This window comes from Salmo trutta, chromosome 19, assembly GCF_901001165.1.
Source record: "Salmo trutta chromosome 19, fSalTru1.1, whole genome shotgun sequence".
Taxonomy (NCBI): Eukaryota; Metazoa; Chordata; class Actinopteri; order Salmoniformes; family Salmonidae; genus Salmo; species Salmo trutta.
In genome coordinates this window covers 26,802,032-26,819,893 of record NC_042975.1, presented here as the reverse complement: position 1 = coordinate 26,819,893, position 17,862 = coordinate 26,802,032, and the positions used below count along the sequence as shown (strand labels likewise).

General features: G+C 42.2%; 1 protein-coding gene across 1 annotated transcript; it reads left to right on the top strand.

Annotated features, from left to right (window-relative positions):
* The first annotated feature begins 11,887 nt into the window (after positions 1-11,887).
* On the top strand, positions 11,888-17,809 carry LOC115154257 (malate dehydrogenase, mitochondrial). The gene is made up of 9 exons (XM_029700290.1): positions 11,888-12,060; positions 14,916-15,084; positions 15,205-15,288; positions 15,391-15,500; positions 15,888-16,013; positions 16,516-16,593; positions 16,978-17,077; positions 17,192-17,343; positions 17,515-17,809. The coding sequence occupies exons 1-9, from the start codon at positions 11,995-11,997 to the stop codon at positions 17,644-17,646; spliced, it is 1,017 nt and encodes a 338-aa protein (XP_029556150.1). The 5' UTR covers positions 11,888-11,994; the 3' UTR covers positions 17,647-17,809.
* Positions 17,810-17,862: the final 53 nt, after the last annotated feature.

The following is a 17,862-nucleotide window of genomic DNA, read 5'->3' as shown; positions in this document are numbered from 1 at the left end:
TTCCCTTTTTTTGTAAAACACCCTTATACTTTGCTTGAAAAAATAAATAAACAAATACCCTACCATCAGGGTTGGGGAGTAACATACAAAAACTGTAATCCGTTACTATCAAAAATATTGTAAACAGATTACAGATACTTTTGAAAAAAGGTGCAAGTTTTTAAGTTTGTTCCGCCTGAGCGAGTCTGAATAAGTCAGATACCACTATGATGGCACAACAAAAGGGGTCCAAGCTATGTCTTCCAATGGTGCAATTGCTGTCAGCATCCAAAATGATCAAATTTGAATTAACGCTTGGAGGTAAGGATGACAGCAGTGGTGTAGTCTACCGCGATACGGATATCTCTTATTATGGATCTACATAGCGCATTGATGTGAATCACACTGCTGCGCTCTCGTTTAGCTATTTGCGCCTTACGGATTGTGGTTGTTGTGGATAGCTGTTCATAAATCTAAATGTGTATTTGAACCCAATAATGGTTGAATTCAAGAACTTTTAAGCTGCCTGTCAATCATTTGTTTTTGAAACCAGTGGACAGACAGTGAAAAATATGCTCTTCCAGCTGCTGCATAGTGCGGATCCCAGCCTATGGAATAAAAATGGGGCTTTTATTGTTCAATGTAATTCATGCTGATAAAAAAAAATATCCATAGGCCTAATGGACACATGCTCAAACTCACACACACATCCATCTTTGGATATATATATATATATATATATATATATGAGAGAATAAAGTAGACGACATGCGTCAAACGTTTGATTTATGACCCTATGTCCAGATGACGTGTGCATGCCCAAATATGGGCATCCGGTCAGGACATCCTGGCGGGAAGTTATCACGTGGTTATGCCCATATAAGTGCATCCTGTTCCAGTTGTCACATGTTAGAGTGTGTTAATTTATGCATATATTGCATCTATTCCTTTGAAGTTGTCATGATGATTGATGTGTAGGGACCTCGTTGAACTTTTGGGAGGGATGTGTTTGAACATTTCAAAGAGGATGGCCCCACACCCCCTATTTTATTGCTCTTATGGCTGTTGTCTATGAAGCAGGAATGTCTGGGGGGATTGGGTTGGTGGCAGATGCATTATAAATAAGACCCAGAACAACACAAGCGACCATGATAAACAAACATGGATTTTCTGATCAGTGGCAAAGCAGTGATGACCGTAACAATGGAAGCAGGACCGCGGCTGAAACGCAGAGAAAGGTCCGAGTATAAAGCAACAATATACGATGCGCCAAAAAAGCTGTTTTCTAAATGTGTATAGAACCCAAATACCGCCCGCAACTGCGCTGAAAGATCAAGTGATGATGTCTAATGGACAGTTTGATTACCAGGCCTGTAGAGTGAAACTCTATACCGTAGCCGAAGGAGAAGAAAATACAGACCAGACTTTAGGAGTGGACTACGGGCTTGAAGACTGGCAGGTTTTTCGCAAGGTTGTGTGTCCCGAACTGAGAGTTATCACACGGGTATAGCGTGTTCACGGGCTACGAGACCCGTTGGGAAGGTACCCCTGACTCCTCAGGAAGAGTATTTCACAGGGTGAAAATACAAAGAAAGAATGGAAGTCCATGTGGATGCGTGGAGTTCTATATCAGCAACGAGGTAACCCGCAACCAAAACATTCGTGATGGTGGCCTGACTGGGGTTTTAGGTTGTGCATGCTTATGCCTTTTAAAAGTTGGGATCTAATGGAATTGAAAATGTTAGTTGTTGGATGCTCTTTTTGTACAGAGCCAACAGCGGCAGAGCGTTGTTCGGCTAAGGAAGTGCATAATATATACACGAATCCTGAGGATTATGATTCAAAGGAACCCCAAGAAGGGTCATCCTCAGAAGGGGCAGCCCCCGAAGAAAACTAAGTACGCGGCTGCGTTAACCATGCCCTGATACCAAAGGACTGGTTCAACAATAAAAGGAGTGCCCATAAAGCCTCCGGTTCTTCATTTCAGCACATACCAGGACTCCGATACGTCATGGGGGCCAGACCCTAAGGACTCTATGCCTCACAGCCCACCATTTTACTCCCCCCAGGCAAGACCACCGACACCACCTACATGTACACAGCCTCAGAATGTGTTTGATGGGGTGGTCAGTACTATTTTTGTGGACACCATCAAAGCCTCTGTAGCCACACTTTTAGACGTGGTGATTGGAGAGTATATAACAGAAAAATGCATCGGTTGTGAGATCAATCACCCCAGCCAACGACGTCATCCGTGCCTATACGAACCCCCAAGGTACTACTTCTTCAACCATTTTGAGGAGCTGGTGAAAAGACTGTGGTCCAGCCGGTTTATACCTTCGCTGGTCAGAGCCCTGGAGTCTATGGGTCTTGTGCCGTCTATTCCCAGAGGTGACGGGGTAAACGAGGCTTTCCTACATGAACTGAAGGAGGCGATCTAAATCCACGACAAACTCAAAATCCGACACACCCTGGTGAACGACAACAAATACAAGGAAGCTGTGGTGGCTGATTTATCTTTTTTATTTTACCTTTATTTAACCAGGTAGGCTAGTTGAGAACAAGTTCTCATTTGCAACTGCGACCTGGCCAAGATAAAGCATAGCAGTTACACATACAACACAGAGTTACACATGGAATGAACAAAACATAGTCAATAATACTGCAGAAAAAAGAAAACAAAAAGTCTATATACAGTGAGTGCAAATTAGGTAAAATAAGGGAATTAAGGCAAATAGGCCATGGTGGCAAAGTAATTACAATATGGCAATTAAACACTGGAATGGTAGATGTGCAAAATATGGATCTGCAAGTAGAGATACTGGGGTGCAAAAGGAGCAGAATAAATACAGTATGGGGATGAGGTACATAGATGGGCTGTATACAGATGGGCTATGAACAGGTACAGTGATCTGTGAGCTGCTCTGACAGCTGGTGCTTAAAGCTAGTGAAGGAGATGGGAATCTCCAGCTTCAGAGATTTTTGCAGTTCGTTCCAGTCATTGGCAGCAGAGAACTGGAAGGAAAGGCGACCAAAGGAGGAATTGGCTTTGGGGGTGACCAGTGAGATATACCTGCTGGAGCACGTGCTACGAGTGGGTGCTGCTATGGTGACCAGTGAGCTGAGATAAGGCGGGGCTTTACATAGCAGAGACTTGTAGATAACCTGTAGCCAGTGGGTTTGGCGACGAGTATGAAGTGAGGTCCAGCCAACGAGAGTGTATAGGTCGCAATGGTGGGTAGTGTATGGGGCTTTGGTGACAAAACGGATGGCACTGTGATAGACTGCATCCAGTCTGTTGAGTAGAGTGTTGGAGGCTATTTTATAGATGACATCGCCGAAGTCGAGGATCGGTAGGATGGTCAGTTTTACGAGGGTATGTTTGGCAGCATGAGTGAAGGATGCTTTGTTGCGAAATAGGAAGCCGATTCTAGATTTAATTTTGGATTGGAGATGCTTAATATGAGTCTGGAAGGAGAGTGATGTGATGACTTTCTGGCTCAATAAACCGCAAGAGACCGAGTAACAATACATATTTTTATTTAGATGTAAAGCAGTGGGTAACTATATGCATACGATGTTAGAGAGGATAAATACATTTTTTCTTTTGAGAGAACTTACAAATGTTATGCATCAAATTATTGAAAATAAAGTGAACAATGTATCGTTCTACACAACCCACAATACCTGGGCTAATGCAGAGCGTGTGCTAAAAATGGAGCGAATCATGTACGACATACGGGCGAGAGTCTACAATAGACACAACTGGTGCTCAAAGCATCCCATTCCGTGAGCACAGCATTTATTTTTCAACTCAAATCAATGAGCCCAATCAGTCCTCCAGGACAACGAAATCATAAACAACAAAGTAGGGCTGGCTAATAAGTCCTTAGTTTTGGGGTTATGCTCAGGTAAAACAATTTGGCTAATCTATACTTCCATATTTCCAAGTCCTATTCTTGAAGATCAAGGGGTATAACATGTATTGGAATGACTGGAATTCTGATAGACTTTGGTTTTTAATGTAAAGATATAATTTAATCGTATTATTGTATGTAGTAGAAAGTGAGGGGTTAGAAGAAGCCTGCATAACCAACCCATAAAGTTAAATTTAATATCCATATATGGCCAGCTATGTCAACTTTAACATTGATTTATCCTGCAATAGATGTCGTTCAATTGGCAGCATCCATTTTTGTCTTCTTCTAATGCCTCTGAAGGGGAAAGTAATCTAAAAGTAACTGAATGTAATCAGATTACGTTACTGAGTTTGGGTAATCCAAAAGTTACGTAATAGATTACATTTAGAAAGTAATGTACCTAACCCTGCCTACCATTTTTTTTTTTTTAATAACACCACCCTACTCCACCATTTAAATTGATTTAGTCCTACCTCAGGCCAACAACCTGAAAGGATGGGATACCACCACTTAACACACCCTGTAACTCTTCGGATGTCAAGTCTCGCATACCCAAATACCTCTCTGCAGCTGCCACCACAACCTAAATTTTCTGCGACTTACATTCCTTTCCTGCAGTACAGTTGATAACCATTGCTATAAAAGCAAAAAAATCCAATCTTACTGAAACAAAGTACCAGTCAAAAGTTTGGACACCTACAAGGGTTTTTCTTTATTTTTACTATTTTCTACGTTATAGAACAATAGTGAAAATATCAAAACTATAATATAACACATATGGAATCATGTAACCAAACAAGTGTTAAACAGATCAAAATATATTTTATATTTGAGATTCTTCAAATAGCCACACTTTGCCTTGATGACAGCTTTGCACACTCTTGGCATTCTCTCAACCAGCTTCATGAGGTAGTCACCTGGAATGCATTTCAATTAGGTGTGCCTTCTTACAAGTTATTTTGTGGATTTTTTTTCCTTCTTAATGCGTTTGAGCCAATCAGTTGTGTTGTGACAAGGTAGGGGTGGTATACAGAAGATAGCCCTATTTGGTAAAAGACCAAGTCCATATTATGGCAAGAACAGCTCAAATAAGCAAAGAGAAACGACAGTCCATCATTACTTTAAGACATGAAGGTCAGTCAATACGGAACATTTCAAGAACTTTGAAAGTTTCTTCAAGTGCAGTCGCAAAAACTATGATGAAACTGGCTCTCATAAGAACCGCCACAGGAATGGAATACCCCAAGTTACCTCTGCTGCAGAGGATAAGTTCATTAGAGTTACCAGCCTCAGAAATTGCAGACCCAATAAATGCTTCAGAGTTCAAGTAACAGACAGACACATCAACATCAACTGTTCAGAGGAGTCTGTGTGAAGCAGGCCTTCCAGGTCGAGTTGTTGCAAAGAAACCACTACTAAAGGACACCCATAATATGATGAGACTTGCATGGGCCAAGAAACACGAGCAATGGACATTAGACCAGTGGAAATCTGTCCTTTGGTCAGAGTCCAAATTGGAGATTTTTGGTTCCAACCGGCGTGTCTTTGTGAGACGCGGTGTGGGTGAACGGATGATCTCCGCATGTGTATTTCCCACCGTAGAGCATGGATGAGGTAATATGGTGTGGGGGTGCTTTGCTGGGGAAACTGTCTGTGATTTATTTTGAATTAAAGGCACACTTAACCAGCATGGCTACCACAGCATTCTGCAGCGATACGCCATCCTATCTGGTTTGGGCTTGGGACTATCATTTATTTTTCAACAGGACAATGACCCAACACACCACCAGGCTGTGTAAGGGCTATTTTACCAAGAAGAGTGATGGAGTGGTGTATCAGATGACCTGGCCTCCACAATCCCCCGACCTCAACCAAATTGAGATGGTTTGGGATGAGTCGGACTGTAGAGTGAAGGAAAAGCAGCCAACAAGCGCTTAGCATATGTGGGAACTCCTTCAAGACTGTTGGAAAAGCATTCCAGGTGAAGCTGGTTGAGAGAATGCCAAGAGTGTGCGATGCTGTCATCAAGGCAAAAGGTGGCTATTTGAAGAATCACAAATATAAAATATATTTTGATTTGTTTAGCACTTTTTTGGTTACTACATGATTCCATATGTGTTATTTCATAGTTTTGATGTCTTCACTGTTATTCACATTGTAGAAAATAGTACAAATAAAGAAAAACCCATGAATGAGTAGGTGTTCTAAAACTTTTGACTGGTAGTGTATATACTAGGCGGTGTCAGAGGAAGGCCCAAAAAATTGTCAAAGACTCCAGTCACCCAAGTCATAGACTATTCTCTCTGCTACCGCATGGCAAGCGGTACCGGAGTGCCAAGTCTTAGTCCAAAAGGCTCCATAACAGCTTCTACCCCCAAGCCATAAGACTTCTGAACAATTAATCAAATGGCCACCTGGGCTTTTTGCATTGACCCCCCCCCCTTGTTTTTACACCGTTTATTATATATATGCATAGTCACAAATGACCTAAACTAACCTGTACCCCCGCACATTGACTTGGTACCGGTACACCCTGTACAGTGCATTCGGAAAGTATTCAGACCCCTTGACCTTTTCCATATTTTGTTACGATTTAAAAAAAAAATCCCCATCAATCTACACACAGTAGCCCTTAATGACAAAGTGAAATAAGTTTTGTAGACATTTTTGCAAATGTATTAAAAACGAAAAAAAGATACCTATGTACATAAGTATTCAGACCCTTTGCTATGAGACTCAAAATTGAGCTCAGGTACATCCTGTTTCCATTGATCATCCTTGAGATGTTTCTACAACTTAATTGGAGTCCACCTGTGGTTAATTCAATTGATTGGACATGATTTGGAAAGGCGCACACCTATCTATATAAGGTCCCACAGTTGACAGTGCATGTCAGAGCAAAAACCAAGCCATGAGGTCGAAGGAATTGTCTGTAGAGCTCCGAGACAGGATTGTGTCGAGGCACAGATCTGGGGAAGGGTACCAAAACATTTCTGCAGCATTGATGGTCCCCAAGAACAGTGGCCTCCATCATTCTTAAAGTGAAGAAGTTTGGAACCACCAAGACTCTTCCTAGAGCTGGCCGCCCGGCCAAACTGAGCAATCAGGGGAGAAGGGCCTTGGTCGGGGAGGTGACCAAGAAACCAATGGTCACTCTGACAGAGCTCCAGAGTCACTCTGTGGAGATGCGAGAACCTTCCAGAAGGACAACCATCTCTGCAGCACTCCACCAATCAGACCTTTATGGTAGAGTGGCCAGATGACAGTAAAATGCACATGACATCCCGCTTGAAGTTTGCCAAAAGGCACCTAAAGGACTCTCAGACCATGAGAAACACGATTCTCTGACTTGTCAGGATTGAGGGAAAGATGAACGGAGCAAAGTACAGAGAGGTCCCTGATGAAAACCTGCTCCAGAGCGCTCAGGACCACAGACTGGGGCAATGGTTCACCTTCCAAGAGGACAATGACGCTAAGCACGCAGCCAAGACAACGCAGGAGTGGCTTTGGGAATAGTCTCTGAATGTCCTTGTGTGGCTCAGCCAGAGCCCAGACTTGAACCCGATCACACATCTCTGGAGAGACCTGAAAATAGCTGTGCAGCGACGCTCCCCATCCAACCTGACAGAGTTTGAGAAGATCTACAAAGAAGAATGGGAGAAATTCCCCAAATACAGGTGTGCAAAGCTTGTAGTGTCATATCCAAGAAGACTTTAGGCTGTAACCGCCATGCAGCTTTGTGGACAACGAATCCCATTGTTAGCGTTGAGGCACCTGTATCGTCAGTATATTCATAATATTTGCCTAGCCACATCCTAGATCGGAATGAAATAAATAATCTTATTAAATACTTTTTTATTTACATAGTTGAATGTGCTGACAACAAAATCACACAAAAATAATCAATGGAAATCCAATTTATCAACCCATGGAGGTCTGGATTTGGAGTCACACTCAAAATTAAAGTGGAAAACCACACTACAGGCTGATCCAACTTTGATGTAATGTCCTTAAAACAAGTCAAAATGAGGCTCAGTAGTGTGTGTGGCCTCCATGTGCCTGTATGACCTCCCTACAATGCCTGGGCATGCTCCTGATGAGGTGGCGGATGGTCTCCTGAGGGATCTCCTCCCAGACCTGGACTAAAGCATCCGCCAACTCCTGGACAGTCTGTGGTGCAATGTGGCGTTGGTGGATGGAGCGAGACATGATGTCCCAGATGTGCTCAATTGGATTCAGGTCTGGGGAACGGGCGGGCCAGTCCATAGCATCAATGCCTTCCTCTTGCAGGAACTGCTGACACACTCCAGCCACATGAGGTCTAGCATTGTCTTGCATTAGGAGGAACCAGGGCCAACCGCACCAGCATATGGTCTCACAAGGCGTCTGAGGATCTCATCTCGGTACCTAATGGCAGTCAGGCTACCTCTGGCAAGCACATGGAGGGCTGTGCGGCCCCCCAAAGAAATGCCACCCCACACCGACTGACCCACCGCCAAACCGGTCATGCTGGAGGATGTTGCAGGCAGCAGAACGTTCTCCACGGCGTCTCCAGACTCTGTCACGTCTGTCACGTGCTCAGTGTGAACCTGCTTTCATATGTGAAGAGCACAGGGCGCCAGTGGCGAATTTGCCAATCTTGGTGTTCTCTGGCAAATGCCAAACGTCCTGCACGGTGTTGGGCTGTAAGCACAACCCCCACCTGTGGAAGTCGGGCCCTCATACCACCCTCATGGAGTCTGTTTATGACCGTTTGAGCAGACACATGCACATTTGTGGCCTGCTGGAGGTCATTTTGCAGGGCTCTGGCAGTGCTTCTCCTGCTCCTCCTTGCACAAAGGTGGAGGTAGCGGTCCTGCTGCTGGGTTGTTGCCCTCCTACGGCCTCCTCCACGTCTCCTGATGTACTGGCCTGTCTCCTGGTAGCGCCTCCATGCTCTGGACACTACGCTGACAGATACAGCAAACTTTCTTGCCACAGCTCGCATTGATGTGCCATCCTGGATGAGCTGCACTACCTGAGCCACTTGTGTGGGTTGTAGACTCCGTCTCATGCTACCACTAGAGTGAAAGCACCGCCAGCATTCAAAAGTGACCAAAACATCAGCCAGGAAGCATAGGAACTGAGAAGTGGTCTGTGGTCTCCACCTGCAGAACCACACCTTTATTGGGGGTGTCTTGCTAATTGACTATAATTTCCACCTGTTGTCTATTTCATTTGCACAACAGCATGTGAAATGTATTGTCAATCAGTGTTGCTTCCTAAGTGGACAGTTTGATTTCACAGAAGTGTGATTGACTTGGAGTTACATTGTGTTGTTTAAGTGTTCCCTTTATTTTTTTGAGCAGTGTATTTTATTTCCAGCTGTTTGAAGCTGGTGTACAAAACCGAAAGTAAAAGAAGCAAAAATTAAACTTAAAAACGGGAAACATAGGACAGATCTCCACTTCTTAGACTTGCTGAGAATGACAGTTCTATAACTCACTTTTCTTTGTCAGGTCGCCCAAAAAGTTACATATAGTATTGCATCTTTAATGGAAAAGATATGTTGTATGTTTCTGGATGATGCACCATAATACCTCGTTGACAACATGACTGAGCAGCACAGATTACTGTTCGATTTCAGAAGGGTGGTCCTCCCTCACCGCTTTTGCCCGTTCACGTCACGGACTGGTCCCCCGCAATGCAGTACAATCAAATCCACCCAAGGCTACTCTCCATCTCCTGCCAATGGTTCGACTGCACCTACAGTATTGCTTCGGAACTGCAGCTTAACCGATTCACGAGCGAGAAAGACAATTCCTATTAATTGCTCCATAGAGAAGACTAATTAGAAAATTCCTAATAAGACACTTTAGTCATCACCTTTGTGCACAAAACAGCCATTGAATTATTCAGTGGACAGCTGAAGATAAACATTTTATATTTATGCTCTGAGGTCATGACCCCAGCTAGCCAGGGTGTGCCAGTTGGCTTGTTTAGTTGTCCACTGTACTCTGACAGAGCTCTCGGAGCATGTTTGCGCTATACTGGTGTCTGGCCTAGTGCGCAGGAAGTGTAATCCCAGTAAGAAAGATGAAAGCAACCACGAAACCAAATGTATTGAGATCAAATGTCAGCCCAGTTTCACCTAGTTCCATCCTCTCCCACTACCCGCGACTGGACTTCCTCTCATTACTATATTTGGTGGTGAGAAAACATTCTAAAGGGATGATTAAGCTTTATAGCCCCTGTGACGTGTTTGGGTTACTTCTTCTGTCTGTGACCAAACTGTGGATGTCTTGGTGGCAGTCTATAGTTCTTATTATACCCAAAGATTATGGATATACTGACAGGATACATCTCTTAGCCCTAACAATGGGAGTTGTTGTCCACAAAGCAGCACGGCAGGCTGTTTAGCTCCCACCTATCCTTTCTCTGTATTGGTGGAAACATGTTATTATTCAAATATTTTTGGGAATATTCAATGAGGGTTGTTGACATAAACATATTCAATGGAGAGAGAAGCTATGCTACTACCCTCATACCATACATTTTTTTGCCATCACGAGACAAATCCGATAGTGTTTTTCCTCAAAGTTTCCAGGATGTCACGTGTCCTACTTATATCAGTACACTTGTAAAAACTTAAGCATTTTCCGAAACTTCTATTCGATCAAATAAACCTCACTTAGCAAATAAGCCATTTGATTTTTGGTTGACCAAATTCGACACTCATTGACCTTCCATACGAAAACTCCTTGCTTGGTGGGCGAAACAACAAAAACACCACTTGCTGGAGGGAGACAGATTTTCCGCAGAGTTGGGCCTCTCTTCCTTTTCCTCTCTGTTATACCTCAGTGTCTCCTGTACTGGATTGGTTGAACAGTGCAGAAGAGAACCTCCCCTGACAGCTTTTTTTCTTCTCCTCAAGACCAGTGGTGGAGTTCGTTTTGAATGGAAATTTCACTTAAGGACCAATGGAATAGTCTAAAATGCTAAGATCTGGCCTACTACCTTTACTTGAGGAAATATATATAAGTGCCTTGCTCAGGGGAACAACGGCAGATTGCACATGGGATATTCATGCCAGCAACCCTCCCACTGCCAACTCACTTCCTTCAGGTTTACTGGCCATCTTTCTATTGAATACTGTAACGTGGCGTATGTGAATGTTCTACCTGCCTCCGTCCAAGGCCTGGGCTTTTGTGGCGCATGGAGTATAGTACTCACCTCTACACTGCATGATCATAGGATCAGGACTCTGAATAAGTTATTATGCTACATAACATAAGTACTTGTTCATAATATTCCATGGCAGTTTGATTATCTCTGACAAAAAGTAAGGGTTGGGTTTTTGTTTTGGTGTTAATTGCCATATTTTGACCCATGGGTCAAAATTTATATACAGTCCATGGTCAAAAGTCTATTCTTTGACATGTATTTTATCCGCATCATGGAAGTGCTGCATTCCTTCATTAAAAATAGAATGCATCCTAGAAGTCCTCAGACAACCCTCAGAAAGTGTTGTCATGTTGAGTTTCTTTCAAGACGACATTCAAGAAAAGTTGGATGATGCTTGATTCCCAATATACTAAATCGATATGATGGATCTGACAATGTAATGATAAACACAATATAGTAATAAGGTACTGCATACCAGGTGTCATTCAAGACTTATCCATCCTGATGAAACACATGCTCAAGGGTCTGTAGCCCTACAGTATGTGATTAAAGATGCCAAACATTCTACATAAGTTGCAACAACATTTTATAAGAGATGTCCATTCCATCCTCTCTGGTTGCAATCACTAGCTAATCATCTTTACACTAAAAATAAACTCCAATCAATGCATCACGAAAGTGGAAGCGAATGAGGACCACTGGGCACGACGTCATAAAGTATGATTGATATTCCATTAACCCAATCATAACCGGATATTTTCATATCTTAACCAATCAAACTGCATACGGTACAGGAAGTAGGCTGTCCCTGATAGTTAAGATAGGTCGCTTTTGCAAGCGGTCTGTTTCGACCGGCCACAGAGGTAGAGGACGTTGGAGTCACTGTGAAGAGGATCAGGTATAAAGAATAGCCAACCCCTCCCTATCCAACATGTTTTCCCGCATTGCAAGACCCACAATTTGCATTGCTACCAGGAGCTTATCTACCTCCTCACAGGTAAATAATATATTTTCTGTCAGCTAAGAGATAGCTAGTAATAGCGTAAGTTAACTAGCTAAGGTTACTAGCTAGCTAGCATGGCAGCGAGCTAGCTTGTCAGATGAGTTAGCCAGCTAACTAGCTACAGTAACTAGTTATAACTTGAATGTCACACATACTTTGCATGAGTTGAGCCACATCAGAATGGTCTAGAGTGTTTAAAACGAGTCAATTATCAACTTTAGCTATACTTATAACGTTAGTTTAATTAATTGGCTAGCAGTAGCTGACTAGCAAGGATTTGTAAACGGTTGATAGCTGCTTCCGCTGCACTGTATAAGGTCAACTTGTCATGCTTGCTTTACTTTTAGGATTGGCAAAGGCAAGGTATGCGCAATTATGAGTGACAAAATAATACTATGGTAAAGGTGCTTTGATTGACAGACCAGTGTTTTGTCCAGTTATCTCGAGCTTGTCCTTCGTGACATGTTAGTAAACAACCTCCGATGGCCCATTCAAATTAATGAATTATTAGGATTATTGGCCCAGCTTCTTCCAAATCAGGTTTCTGCTAATTAATCCATATTTAACACACATTATGATATACTAAAACTACTGATAGTGTGCAATACAATATCTCAAGTATTTGCTACAAACGGTCTTAATTTAAACTTGTTTGAATTGAGTGTGTGTCAAAGATAAAATTAACACGATTGATGAAACATATTGGACAGTTTTGATCAATGTTAGATGTTCCTGAAGGTTGGCATTGGCAAGGATACAGTAGTATAATTCCACAACATTGATCAAGAAGTAACTTTTACCTTATTAAAATAATCAGAGCTGTTGAAAGATTCTGTGAACTTGAGTGTAGTGGTGGCTTACATTCTTTCTACAGCTTAATGAAGGTTATACTTTTTTTTTAAATGATCCTTGAATCGCTCACTCTGAAATCCTGGCTTCTTGTGGCCAACCATGAATAGTCAAGAGGTTGAATCCATCAATAGTGTCCTGCCCTTTCTGTGAATGGTTTGTGGCCTACAAGAATACAGATGTAATTTTCAGGTGAAAGGTTTGTCCCTTTTTTGATATTAGCAAATTACAAGGATTGATTGTGCAAAGATTTAACTGAGGCCTACATGAAACTTGAATTATAAACCTTGATCTAACAGACCCATCCTACAAAACCACCATTGAGTCTGTCTCATTCAAGCTTCTTGTTTGTAGTAGATGCACATCTATTCTACAATGCAGTTTGTGCTGGAATTCTTCAGACACGCAGGAAATGTTTGGTTGTGTGATTATGTCAGCAATATGACGTCGATAGTAAGGCTGACCCCATTTAGTCGATTGTTTGGTCGATATGCTGTTGCTCGACAGATTAGTCAAGCAGTGGTAAATGTATAAAATAAATGTTGCACACGAGACACCTGTCTGATTCACGCCCGTCTGAGTGTACTAATCCATTGGAGGCCGTGGGTATCACCAGTAGTACATTTACCGTTAATTACCATAATTTCTAATCTAGAATGTTTGTTTGGCTACGGTAATTTCTGTTAATGCATTCAATATTATTACATTCTTACCGTTCTCATTGTAGGAGTGGACACATTGTTTGCAGAGCGCACAACCTAGGCTACACTTGTAAGAAAAAAAGTTTTGGTTTATTCCATTTACGAGTTGTCAATTTATTCATTGTCTTTAGTTTGGAATGCTTCTGTCAATCTTGAGTAAAAACACGCACCTGATTACACATAGGCCTAGGCTACCTGGCCTGCGGGCAAATGTAGGCTTATAAATGTGCATATTTGGAGATCTGATACAATTTCTGATTGTCTTAACTCACCATCACTGTGGAGCTTCTCAAAGTAATTTTTTCTTTGCCTCAAACAGCAAGTAAACAAAGTTTGTTTTACATTCCATTGAGAATGACGGTAGTTCCTCAACGTAGCCTTTTTAAAAAATATTTTTCCAGCACTCTTCCTATCGATAACCACTCTGCATGAAAGGGAAAATTAATGTCATGCTCTGATCTGGTGGAGAAGTCATAAAAAAGGCCTACCTGATTACTTATCACTTGCACAAATAGCCTACAGCTGTGTTTGTTTCTCAGGAGCTCACTGGTGCAGGAAACTGAGGGCCCGGAATATGTTATACATTGTTGCACGTTTGCTAGCATGAGCTTTGGGCTAGACCAAGTTAAGTTGATACAATGTTTCAAGTTCCTTGCAGACAGGCTACACGTAGCAATGTGATTTATAGGATATTTATTTTTATCAGGCTATTTTCTACCTGCAGGCTGCAATGTTTTTATTTGTTGGCTTTATGGAGGCTATTTTTACATATTGGCAATAGAAGTTAATTTTAGTTTTGTATCATTTAGATATAATTTGTATTAACCATGTCATTGATTTTGAGATATGAAGACTTTATTATAAATGAAATGAAACTGTTCCATGAAAATGTACATGTGAAAATCCTATCTGGCACGCAGTTCAGTAGAAATGGTACGATAACTTGCCACTCCAAATGAAAAAGGTTGCCGATAGCTGGTGTAGCCTATTACCGGCAACTTCAGGAGCATAACGGCTGCGAAGGCCAGCAGCAGCGGGAGGAAGATGAGCGGAAAGTTTTTTGATCTCTGGCTATATTGATCTCTGGCTCTCTCTTTAGTAATTTGAGTCTTCATTTTTAATCGCAGCGCTTAAAGCATCAGACAAGCTCAGTAGCCTATATATAGTTGATTTTATTCAAACATATATGGAAAAATACACGCTTAAAAATTTCGACCAATCTCTTGGTGGACCAATATTTTTTTTTGCTGGGGACAGCCCTATTAGAGAGTCAGTGAAATTGTCTCTCCTCCCTCTCAGAACAATGCCAAGGTGGCAGTGCTGGGTGCGTCCGGCGGTATTGGCCAGCCTCTCTCACTGCTCCTGAAGAACAGTCCTCTGGTAGGCGAACTGTCTCTCTTTGACATTGCCCACACACCTGGAGTGGCAGCTGACCTCAGCCACATCGAGACCAGGGCCCACGTCACTGGTAAGACACCTTCCTGCTGTACATCAGCTTCACTACTAAAGTCTTAATACTGTATAGTAAAATGATTGTGAAAATGTCCCTTTGGTTTATCTAATTAAATGATGATGATTCCTTCACTAGGTTACATGGGTCCAGACCAGTTGGACGCTGCACTGAAAGGCTGCGATGTCGTTGTCATCCCCGCTGGTGTTCCAAGAAAACCTGGTAAGTTTACCCAAGTTGACAATGGGATTCATAATGAAGAACATCATGCTTTCTTTCAATTGGAAGTGCACACATTACATTTTAAAAATACAATTCTTCCAGGCATGACCCGTGATGATCTGTTTAACACTAATGCCACCATCGTGGCCACTCTGGCTGATGCTGTTGCCCGCAACTGCCCCGAAGCCATGATCTGCATCATCGCCAACCCTGTGAGTACACCACTACCTCTTATCCAGAATTAACTCAAGCTCCTGGCGACTCGCATTACTCTAGAGCAGCTCAGACGTCTATACAGTCGGATACCTTGGTGTTGGAGAAAAGCAATTTTTTGTTGCGAAAGAGAAGGTAGCACTGACTTTCAGGAATGGGGGTAAAGGGCTTAATTTGAAAGGCAATTGATTTGGGGTCACTGATTTGTTTTGGTGCTTCAGTCACCACAATATTTAATGATACAAGATCTCATTTGATCTTGTTTAACGATAAATGCTTAAATATTCCATTGATTGTGTAATGGCTGTGTAGTGTACATCAGAAGGTAAATGCCAGTGATGGTAACATGTAGTTTGAAATAGCTGACAGTTTTGTTTCATCCATAGGTCAACTCTACTATTCCCATCACATCAGAGGTGATGAAAAAGTATGGTGTCTACAACCCCAACAGAGTGTTTGGAGTCACAACATTGGATATCGTCAGAGCCAATGCATTTGTCGCAGAGCTGAAAGTAAGCTACAGAGGATTTTCTTTAAGCTACAGAGGATTGAGGACCTCAAACATTCCTAATGCGCCCTATACTCACCCTCTATACCTTTGACACACAGGAGTGATCTCAAAGTTCATGGGTGTATCACCCTGAACGGAACAAAGCTTATGTTTGTATCTTACAGATGACTGTGGAAGAGTAGATAAACACTGCGTGACAAAGCAAAAACATTCACACCTAGAGTTGGAATTGTCTACTTTGTAGTTTGCTCAGAGCAAGGCTCTAAATGTGCTTGGGTGCATTCTATACAACGTTTGTATTGTAATAGGCTTATGTTGTAGGGAATGTCTCCACTTAAATATTTGGTTGTCACCATGATCCAACTGCATAACATTTTTAATGAAATCTTTTGTTGTTGTACATTTTCCTTCAGTTAATGCTAGCCAGCTAGTATTCTCTAATTGATTATTGCATAATGAGTGGCAAGGCAAGATGGCTGACTGTTTGGTGTTTCATATTGCAGGGCCTTGACCCAGCACGTGTCAATGTACCAGTGATTGGAGGTCATGCAGGAAAGACCATTATTCCTCTCATCTCACAGGTAAGAATAAGGGCCTTTTCACAGAAAAAACAAATCCAATACCTGAATGATTGCCTTGCAATGCCACCAGTAGGACTAAATCTTAATCTAATAATAAAAATGACACACATTTGTGATTATTTAGGGCTTTGAGCTGATATCTGATATGCTGCCCCTGTTTTCGGGAACACTTTTTTATGGCTCCCTCTAGTGTTTGTAACATCAAAGTGAATGAGTTGTCCTACAGTGGGAGCCTGTGATTCAGTATTTCTTAGTCTGTGGCTTTAAGAAATTCCTAATTCATGGTCATTATAAAATTCAGTTGGAAAAGGAATAGTATAAGGTTCAACATGAACAAGGCTTTCCCTGTGAATAACTCTACACCTTGCACATGCCGCTCTGTAGGCAACACCCAAAGTGGAGTTCCCAGCCGACCAGCTGTCTGCTCTGACCGCTAGGATCCAGGATGCTGGTACTGAGGTTGTGAAGGCCAAGGCTGGAGCAGGTAGGCAGTGTTACCTGAAGGACTGACTGATTCTCAATGAAAACGGTCCTTTAAACTTAACTCATGTTTGAACCACTCTGATGAGCTCTAACTGGCTAACCTTTGTGTGTTCAGGCTCTGCTACGCTGTCCATGGCCTACGCTGGGGCTAGGTTCACCTTCTCTGTCCTGGATGCCATGAACGGAAAGAATGGAGTTGTAGAGTGTGCGTACGTAAGGTCAGAAGAGACCGAATGCAAATACTTCTCCACACCTCTCCTCCTCGGGGTAAGTCCTACACTACCTTATAAACAGGTTTATAAGTTGGAGACTGAAATTTCACCTTCTGCTTATTGTTGATATTAATGCTGTACTTGTACTTAATTCAGGTTCCTATTTGAATGACACTACTTTGACAATCTGAAGTGGTAACCAGAAGGAATATTTTTGTTCTTTTAGAAACACGGAATTGAAAAGAACCTTGGCCTGGGCAAGCTGTCAGCCTTTGAGGAGAATCTGGTGGCTGATGCCATTGGTGAGCTGAAGGGCTCCATCAAGAAGGGCGAGGATTTTGTTGCTAACATGAAGTGAGCAAAGTTTGAATCTGTCGTTATTTATATTGTCCAGTCACTTAAATGGCACCAAGGTCTCTCCAAAATCCAAGTTTCATCATGCCTGATGACGAAATAGCTGTTATCAGAAATGTTAACTGATCAGAAATGTTAATAACGCTATCAATAAACAGTTGACCTTACATCTTGCACTGGATCAATGTATGTTTGAGGGATTTCTCAAACTTGTAGCTCT

Excerpts from the sequence above, each read along its gene's own strand:
- LOC115154257 (XM_029700290.1), top strand. The coding sequence starts at position 11,995 with ATGTTTTCCCGCATTGCAAGACCCACAATTTGCATTGCTACCAGGAGC. Across the intron at positions 15,289-15,390 it reads TGGTGTTCCAAGAAAACCTG|GCATGACCCGTGATGATCTG; the intron begins GTAAGTTTACCC and ends CAATTCTTCCAG. Across the intron at positions 15,501-15,887 it reads TCTGCATCATCGCCAACCCT|GTCAACTCTACTATTCCCAT; the intron begins GTGAGTACACCA and ends TTTCATCCATAG.